This window comes from Corvus hawaiiensis, chromosome 3 (genome assembly GCF_020740725.1).
Source record: "Corvus hawaiiensis isolate bCorHaw1 chromosome 3, bCorHaw1.pri.cur, whole genome shotgun sequence".
Classification (NCBI taxonomy): domain Eukaryota; kingdom Metazoa; phylum Chordata; class Aves; order Passeriformes; family Corvidae; genus Corvus; species Corvus hawaiiensis.
The window spans coordinates 6,135,348-6,145,068 of NC_063215.1; the positions used below are offsets into that span (position 1 = coordinate 6,135,348).

The window sequence follows — 9,721 nt, forward strand, 5'->3', positions numbered from 1 at the left end:
TCTTGCTGCAGACAGACCCGGGCAGGGTGTCTGGTTAGCCTCGGTTCATGTGAGATGCTAGATGTCACCTGCAGAAGAAGAGAGGAGCTTGCCTCTTCCAGAGAGATGGCCCCGAGCCAGCAAATTCGCTCTGTCAGCCTGTGCAGCGGCTGTGGCAGAACTAGGTACAACTCACCGTGGTTTTCCGAGAGGGAAGGGGGTCAGATTTACTCACGGGGGGCAGGGGGAACATCAGTCCCCAGATGCCTCATTCCTCAGTGTTCCACTGCAGCAAATCTGCATTTCACTGTGCTAGTCGTGGCTTTTCCGTAATCTAAGCCTTGCAAGTGTTTTATGCCACCTGACCGTGGCTGGAGGGAGGGTTTTTCAGGATGAAATCTTTGCCTCTGAGACCGAAGGGCTGCAGTCATTAACTCAATGCAGTCGTGACTAATTTAAGCTTTGCACTGGCTGGGTTTCCAGAAAAAGACTAAAGAGGCAGGCAGATCTGTTGCCTAAGTTACTAGCAAGGCCTGATTCTTTCAGGAATTTCCTTTTCATAGTTAATGAAGGTTAATCAAAGAAAAATCGACTCTTACGTTTCTGACCACAGTGGAGATTGTTTAAAAATTGAGTTGGAAAACTGCTCAGTGAAACATGGAATAGAAGCCCACTGGCACCTATATAACACTACTTTGTGACCAAGTAACTTATTTTGAATATTTTTCAGCATGTTCTTTATAATTTCTACAAGCTTTTACAGGCAAATCAGTTACATTGCTCTAATGATTTGTAACTTCTCGATCTTTGCTAATCTTTAAACATGAATACCAAACTTAATGCACAAATAGACTATAAACCTGCTAAGGCTTGGACCAGTGATTATTTTCCCCTGGCACCTGAGTCCTGCTCTGGAAGGACCCTAGTGTGTCACAGAGGTGTCAAAACAAAGACAAGCCCTGCTCCTGAGCACAGGCTGGGAAGGTCCATCGCCAGGCACTCCTGGCCTGGAACTGAAATAAGGGGCACAGTGTGTATCCATACTGTTTCAGGAGCAGCCCTGGGAAGCTGAGATCAACTTAGATCTCCTTCACTGTCCACCAGTTATTTCAGTGAGAGAAATAACAGGCTAGACATTATTTGAGTGCCTCGTAAGAAAAGCAGCATGCTTTAGGGTGGTTTGTCAGACAGATATGCAGGTAAGTTTGTAGGTGAGCCTCAATGTGTGTCTGCATTATGATCACCTCTGTGGGGTTGGTCCTGACCATAACATATGCCACCACTGTGCTGGGAAGAATTGGAGAGACCACATGATCAATTGTGAGATGTGACTGGTCTGTATTCAGGGGGAGTAACTGGAACAGGATTTTTAATCCTGAGTCCCTCAGAAGGTACACATATTGCATAAGAAACCTGCAAAACTAAATATGGGAGAAAGACTGCTGTTTGACAGGAATGTAATTTAGCTACTTGTGCCCAGAGCCACTTTTAACAGATCTGGATGAGAATTCTCCTCTTCTCCAGCGATCTCCTGCACCCTGTTGGGTCCAGGCTCTGCTCCCCGCTGGTGCCTGCACAGCCCCTTAGCCCCTGGCAGGGCGTTTTGGGGCAGGTGTTCCCGGCATGGGAGGTCTCCCCGCAGCCGTACTCGTATTCACGTGTGTTCCCGGCCCTTTCCCCTCAGTGACATTTCCCCTGGATCTGACGAAAACCCGGCTGCAGATCCAAGGTGAAGCTGCCGTGCGCCGCGATGGCGCTGTGGCCGGGCAGGCGGTCCCCTACCGCGGAATGCTGCGCACGGCGGCTGGAATCGCGCAGGAGGAGGGGGTCCGGAAGCTCTGGCAAGGAGCCACGCCGGCCGTCTACCGCCACATAGGTGATTATCTGCTCGTGCTGGGACAGGCTTGGGTGCTGCCTTCTGTGTAGTATTACACAGAAGTTTAATATTAAATTAATTTTAATAGTATTTAATAGTATTAATAAAATTAATAGTATTTTGGAGTGAGCTTGCCATATTTTCTTGTACTTCAAATATATCTGGGAGGACTTCTTCAGTCTAGCCCGAAATCCCATTTTGAAACATACGAGATTCCAGATCAATATCGTCTCTTCCTTCCCTTTACCACTCCTTCATGGCCTTATTCTGGCTTCTGGGAAAACAAAATATAAGTTCTCTGTCATCTTTGCAGGAAGGTCTTGTCCAGGAAGCACAGACACTCAAGAGTCCTCAGAACAATAAATGTCTCATATGTGAGGGAAGTGGGGACAGATTAGGAAAAAAGAGGGGAAAAAAGATGAGGTTGCAAGCACAAGGGAAGAATTCAAGTGCTAGAAGAAATGCATTAGAGGTTTGGCCACAAGTAACAGCTTTCTGTGCTTTACTTGGAAATACAGTGACAGCAACAAACCTCGAAAGCACTTGTGGAGGTTTTGTGTTTGGCATCAGCCCAGAAGGAAGCAATGCAGTCCCATCTCCTTAGGGTGCAGGCAAAGCTGTGCTGCCTCCTGGCAAACCTGTGGCTCAGCCAGAGAGATTTTCTGGTGCTGCAGTGCTCTGGCTCTCCCACTGACACCAGGCAACCCCCTCACTTTCCCCATTCTGATCACAAACGTGGGAGCAGTGACCAGCTGACCCAGGCAAGCTCTGGAGTGTCATAAACCAACGTCTTGATCTCTCTCTCACAGTGTGACCTCAAATGGCAGACCCAAGAACTGTCTCCTGCTTTTGTTTTCCACAGTATACACTGGTGTTCGGATGATTACTTACGAACATCTCCGTGATTCTGTGCTTGGCAGGGCGGAGGGTGAAAGCTTTCCTCTCTGGTAATGTTGCATATTCATGCATATTTTTATTGCTTGCTTGGGGTTTGTCCTTACTATAGGAGTCCTACAGCCAAATCTTAGGTCCAAAATATATCTGGTTTTAGAATGGGATTGATAAACTCTCATACAAAATACTTGTGATGAATTGTGCTACAGGGAAGGAGGACTACAGATAATACAGAAACTTCTGATTGTACGACAATATATAGACTCATAAAGTCAACACAGCTCATCTAGTAGCAGTGGGAGATAAAGAAAGTTTTATATATCAGCAAGCAGCTTGGAATTTCAGATGGGCATTCAGTTATAATGCATGGACTATCATCCCTTACTTGTGTATTTTGCCATCCTGCCTTTAAACATTAAGCGAGGAGCATAATAGAACCTTGATATTTTTTCCCCAGGTAAGTTTTAACCCTTTATTAAAATTAACAGAAATATTACTGGCTACTTTAACACCCTGCAGCCATCACAATTATTACCTTCACTTTGGCTGTTAAGATATGGAATAACCATTTACACTTGTTCCACCTGGGTTGTGCTGCTGAACTCTTCAGCTTGAGCACTGTGACTTGTGAAGATTTTCAGTGTATTCTGGAGCACAATTTTTCTCCTTTGGTAGGAAAGCTGTGGTTGGAGGCATGTCTGCGGGTGCCATCGGACAGTTTTTCGCCAGCCCAACTGATCTGGTGAAGGTGCAGATGCAGATGGAGGGAAAAAGGAAGTTGGAAGGAAAACCATTACGGTTGGTTCCTCTCAGAGCTGGTGGTTTATTTCCCATTACTGATCACTCTTTGGCCCAGAGTGTGGTTCTCTGTTTTCTGCCACCCCTTCTCCCCAGCTGCTCTGTGCCCTTTTACAGGGAGAGCACCCAATGGCTCTGGGCAGTGAAGGGGTGGGGGATTCAAGACCTCCTCCTTATTCCATTTATACTCATCTTCTTTATTCTGATTTATTAGTCCCAGGGACCACAAATCCATGCTCCATGCTGCAGCACATCCGTGCTAGCACTGTACTGTGGGGAGGGAAGGATGCTTTCTGAAGATGGGAAGATGGAAGAAAGGATGAGGGAGATGGCTCATGCAGGATGCACAGGCACAGGGAAGGCTGGCACACAGCGGGGCTTGAGACCCCCCTGCAAATACCAGGACATGCTGCTCTTTGCATCCCAAACTGCTGCCATCATTTGGTGTCGCATACATTTAGTATTGCAACCCAGTGTGGGATCTAAGAGTTGTCTGCTGTTAGGGACCAGATCACTGCTTTGCAAGGCAACCAGTATCTCTGGTAAAATACTGTGTTGTGAAAGTCAAAGATGGATCCAAAAACAAGGGGGCCAGATCCTTGCAGGTATAAATTCCTAATCTTACATGAGGACCCAGTGCAGCAAAGTGCTGGAATGTGCAAAGATTTCACTGGGCTGTCTACCCACAAGTTGCACCTTGATTTCAGGTTTCGGGGCGTGCACCATGCATTTCTGAAGATCCTGTCCGAAGGAGGAGTAAGGGGACTTTGGGCTGGATGGGTACCAAATGTCCAAAGAGCTGCGTTGGTGAACATGGGAGGTAAATGGAATAATTTGGTCTGCAGCACTTAAGGCCCCACCAAAAGCTTTAAGAAAGAGGAGTTCAGCTGCTCCCTTGATTACCCACACTGGGGCCCTGTTTGGAGCATCCTGCAGGTGACCTTTGCCTTGCACACCTGTGCTTTGGTCCTGTGGAAATCAAATGGCTTAAAAGTAACAGTTTTTACCGGAGCTTAAGGAAAAGTGAGCTGGGAGCTGAATGGGTCCTCATGGCCAGCAAAGCAGGGACCTCACCAGCCACAACCCAGTGCCCAAGTGAGGTGAGCAGGGCAGAGCCAGCAAAGGCAGCCAGGCTTCACCAAGATCCAAATCCTCAGGGAAGTGTGTGGTGATGAGGCAGGTCTGAGGCCAAGCCAGGAAGCTGAGCCAGCAGTGAGGGTCACCCAGATACAGCTCAGCATCATCTGTTAGGTAAATCAGAGCAGATGGGAGCAGAAAGGAGACTGTACTCACGTGTCTAAAGACAGGACTCAGGTGCCACAGCCCTCATCCGAAACTAGGGGCAGAGTTCCAGCCGTGCAAAAGGCAGGAGCTGCAATGGGAATGAGCATCCTGGGTCATGAATAGCACTGACATCATTCACTCCTGACAGTGTCTTTTCTCATTATCCTCTTTACAGATCTGACCACCTATGACTCAGTGAAACACTTTTTGCTTCTGAACACGACACTTGTGGACAATAGTGTGACTCACAGTGTTAGCAGGTGCCGTATTCCCCAATTACCCCTTTTCCACTGTAGAGCATTTCCAGCATTGCTGTCTTTATCTGCCTCTCTGTGCCAGCAGAAGACGCCATTCTTTGATTTTGATACTGCTGATGAAATGCAACTTTAGAATTACTTTTCTTTCCTGAGAGAACATCACTTTACAGAAGACACAAGAGAAAGAATACAACCATTGCTACAAAACTGCCCGCACTAGAAGTGCCTTGCTGGTGCACTTAAACACCTTTGCTCTCATCTGTGGGAGCACAGTGATACAACCGCTGCAGAACAACCTCTTTTACTCCCTTAAATGATGAAGAAATGTACTTTATATAAACAATATTATGAATTGCCTACTGTGGGTCCTTCATCCATGACTCAAAACTGCACACAGACATGAGGGCAGCTGGCACTGGGAGGACATGTGAGCAAGAGCAGTACTAGCAAGTCTCCTAAACCAAGTTTATGTTATGAGTTATTACTCATGATCTTATGACAACATTTTTAATATATCTTTATTATAAGAACTGGAATTACAATGCTAAAATTGTCATGATATATCTTGGTTTCTTCCTTAAGTATCTCTTGCTGTTGGCAGTGCCTGCTCCGGGCTGGTAGCGGCTGTTCTGGGAACTCCTGCCGACGTGGTCAAAACCCGGATAATGAACCAGCCGAGAGATAAGCAGGGAAAGTATGGACACTTCAGAGACCGACTTTTCAGCAGCAAATTGAAACCCTGATTCTCACTGATTTCACTGGAGTGAAGTGCTAAGTTGATAATTTGCTCTTCATCTTTCTGGTGGTGGTTTCACTGATTTAGCAGATGTCTGGGGGATATTGTTGTGATGGCCACCTAATCATAACCAGTAGATTTCAATTCTGGGTTAGACTCCAGGGAGCTTACAAAAGAGCATTTGCTTGTAGAAAAATATCAACTACAAATTATGAGGGGGATGGAATTTTAAAAAATTGTTTATTTGTAATCCTAACTGTTTGTTCTCCTTGCACATTGCTAGAGGTCTGCTCTATAAATCTTCCATGGACTGCTTGATTCAAACTGTCCAGGGTGAAGGTTTTATGTCGCTGTACAAAGGCTTTATACCAACCTGGATGCGAATGGTATGTGCTTTTTAACTCTTTACAAGAACAATTAGCATTAAAATGTGAGGAGTACGGATTCAGCCCTAACCCTATGTAATATCACGATTTTTGTATGAAAGACATAATCATAGAATCGTAGAATGGTTTGGGTTGGAAGGGACCTTAAAGATCATCTTATTCCAAACCTTCTGCCATGGGCAGGGACACCTTCTACTTGCTTAGAGCCCCATCCAACCTGGCACTGAACACTTGCAGGAATGGGGAGTTCAAGCCTCTCTGAGCAGAGGCTTGGGAACCTCTCTGGGAACCAGAGCAGTAGGAGACTGAACTTAGTATGATTTTTATGAGGAGACAGTCTAATCTAATGGGCTTATTTATTGGGTTGCTTCTGTTTTAACCCTCTAACTTCAGTGTTTGTTTTCTCAGGCTCCTTGGTCACTGGTATTCTGGCTTACATATGAACAAATCAGAAGGATGTGTGGAGTTAGTTCTTTTTAAAACCTTCAATATTCACAAAAGAGAGAAGACTCAAAAAGCTGGATTCTCATTTCACAAGGTAGTAGGATCACTGTTTGATTGTCAGACTGCTACATGAAATTTTTATTATCCACAGAATAAAATTGTCACAATAATACTTCAACTAGCAGCCAGCATCAGCTTCCTGAACCAGCAAACAGGAATAAAAAAAAAAGTCTACCAAGCAAATAGAACATAATACTGTCTGCTTGTTTGATAATTGAGATGGTTCCAGTTGTTAAAGACAAGAGCAGGTTGATCAATGCACTGAACATGTTCTGTGGCTAAGCATCTATAAAATTATTTGGGAATTTTTGTTATTAATTGCATTTGCACATAGATAAAGAACTACCTCATTAGTTTGATGTCTCAGCAAACCAAGCCTGTAGTGCTAGGTATTGAAAAAGATAAAAGCAGTTTATCTGATTCCAAATTTGCTTTGTACAAAAGGTGGAAGGGTTTGTGTTCCTCTTACTTTCCCAGAGACTGCCTGACCTCTCCACTCAACTATTTGAGTAAGATCATGATTGAAATGCTGTCCTTTTCCTAGGAAATCAAAAGCCTAGTTTGTTCTGCCCTGCTTGAAGGACTCAGGATACTCCATAGGACCAAGCTGAACTACTTGTCCCATGACAAGGTGCTGATGTGGCAGACTGGGTCATTAAGGTACCACTTTTCCATGGAAACACACACTCTGCCCACTTTCAATCTCAGTGGAATATAACGTTGTCTTCAACGATGCAAAATGTTTGAACAGGAGTGATTTATTTATTCTTAAACCTAAAGACTTCTAGACTTCATAGAGAAGGCTAGTGCTGTTTGTCATTAGGTTCATCTTTGGCAATCAAGAGGCAAAAAAGCAGTATTAAAAGCAGCCATGAGTAGATAAAACAAAGCTGTCTTTGATTTAGTAATATCTAGTAATGGAATTATGTAGAAGACTTGGCTTTCTGAATAAATACCCAGGATTTCTTCTAGTCTTTGCAACCAGTTGTCTCCAGTGTGCCAATCTCTCATTAAACACAGTTTGGGTGTCTTCTTGGCTAGCACTTGTACTTTCTGATTGTATTGTAGTTCAGTTGTGGCTGTGTGCATTTGGGGGTGCACTTCCAGCTTGGAAAACATTCATCTCACCATTATAAGGGAGTAACAGAATCACAGAATGAGGCAAGTTGGAAGGCACGACAGTGGGTCACCTGGTCTCACCTACCTGCTCAAGCAGGGTCATCCCAGAGCACAGGGCACAGGATTGCACCCAGACAGTTCTGAAATACCTCCAAGTGAGGGAGACTCCACACCCTCTCTGGACAGTCTGTTCCAATGCTTGGTCACTGCACGGGAAAGTTCTTCCTCATGTGCAGGTGGAACCTCCTGTGCATCACTCCAAAGGTTTTGTTCAGAAATCCTGATATTTTTCTAGCTGACATCCTGAGAAACTAATCCAAGTCCTTTCCATCTTGCACTCCAACACTAGCAATGATAAACCAGCAAAGCTGCTGCTTCAGTTACATCCCAAGCAGTCCCGCCTGCCATCCCATTACCCTGATAACCCTGGTGATGGATACACAGCTTTACTTGTCTATTGAGATAGAATAAGTATTTTTATCATAGAATCACAGACTGGTTTGGGTTGGAAGGGACCTCAAAGATCATTTATTTCCAACCTCCTGCCATGGGCAGGGACATCTTCCACTATCCCAGGTTGCTCCAAGCCTCGTCCAGCCTGGCCTTGGACACTTCCAGGGATGGGGAATCCACAGCTGCTCTGGGCAACCTGTTCCTGTGTCTCACTGCCCCCACAGTAAAGAATTTCTTCCTAATACCAATCTAAACCTGCTCTCTTTCAGTTTGAAGCCATTCCCCCTTGTCCTGTCACTCTAGGCCCTTGTAAATAGTGTCCCTCCATCTTTCTTGTCAGCTCTCTTCAGGTACTGAAAGGCCACAATTAGGTCACCCTGAAGCTTCTCTTCTCCAGGCTGAACAATCCCACTTCTCTCAGCCTTTCCATATAGGACAGTTGCTCAATCTCTCTGATCATCATAACCAGGATATTAATTATAAGCAGTGTATATGTAAACCACTTTTAGCCAGCATTTATCAAAATTGCTATTTTTATGGGCACACAGCTTTGGAAAATCACTGGAACTCTAAGTTTTGATAAAATAACCTTGATACACTTCAATGAACAAAGCCTGGAATAAGAGAGGTCTGTTTTTGAAACGGGATACAAGAAGTGCACAATTTATGGACCACAAGGACATTTTGCAGAAAACAGCAGATAAAAATAGAGACTAACAAAGACTCAGTATTTGTGCTGTGAAGTCCTTACCTGGGAAAAAGATAATAAAAGGACTGAAAAATATAGACTAGTTTGCATGAGAAGTGAGAAATCGATAACCAGTAGAGGACAGAATACTAATTAATGAAAGAGAATTCTTTAACTTAGAACCAGTGAATATTAATTTGTTTGCTAAAAATACATATAAATAAATGTCAAAGTTCTGTATCTGCATCTGTGTAGAGGCTGGAATTTTGTCAGCCACACACATACACACACACACACACACCTCCTGGCCAAGAATAAAGTAATGCCTTACTTGCTAACAGTAAAAAGACAGTGTTAGATGGTCTTATTTATCCCAACTATTTCAGAGGATTTTGTAACGACAACATCACTCAACTTGGTGTCACTTGAAAACTTGCCAAGGGTACATCCAACCTTTCGCCTATGCAATTCATGAAGATACTAAATAACACTGGTCCCAATACAGACCCTTGAGGGAGAGCTCAAAATAAAGCCTTGTAAAAATCTTGTAGTGAAAAACTTCTTTAACTCTGAACAAATCTCTCTCTTCGGGTGTGAACTAGTAACGATTCCTGGCGGGTGCCCGGGGCGAGCTCCCCGCCCTCACACCGCGGCTGCCGCCCTCACGCGGCGCCCCGCCCTGCCGCCGCCGCTGGCCAATAGCCGCCAAGCTCATCACGCGTGTCCCGCCCCCGGCGCCGCTCTGAC

At 44.8% G+C, this 9,721-nt stretch overlaps 1 protein-coding gene across 1 annotated transcript; it reads left to right on the forward strand.

Moving 5' to 3' along the window:
• Positions 1 to 61: 61 nt before the first annotated feature.
• SLC25A27 (solute carrier family 25 member 27) lies at positions 62 to 7,754 on the forward strand. The gene is made up of 9 exons (XM_048297831.1): positions 62 to 164; positions 1,664 to 1,855; positions 2,718 to 2,802; positions 3,425 to 3,547; positions 4,255 to 4,367; positions 5,007 to 5,091; positions 5,690 to 5,782; positions 6,108 to 6,210; positions 6,619 to 7,754. The coding sequence occupies exons 1-9, from the start codon at positions 62 to 64 to the stop codon at positions 6,688 to 6,690; spliced, it is 969 nt and encodes a 322-aa protein (XP_048153788.1). The 3' UTR covers positions 6,691 to 7,754.
• Positions 7,755 to 9,721: the final 1,967 nt, after the last annotated feature.

What these genes read in the sequence shown, in the direction of transcription:
- SLC25A27 (XM_048297831.1), top strand. Translation starts at nt 62, where the DNA reads ATGTCACCTGCAGAAGAAGAGAGGAGCTTGCCTCTTCCAGAGAGATGG. An exon ending in GGCCGTCTACCGCCACATAG is followed by an intron (nt 1,856 to 2,717) that starts GTGATTATCTGC and finishes TGTTTTCCACAG; the next exon opens with TATACACTGGTGTTCGGATG. An exon ending in TGCGTTGGTGAACATGGGAG is followed by an intron (nt 4,368 to 5,006) that starts GTAAATGGAATA and finishes TCCTCTTTACAG; the next exon opens with ATCTGACCACCTATGACTCA.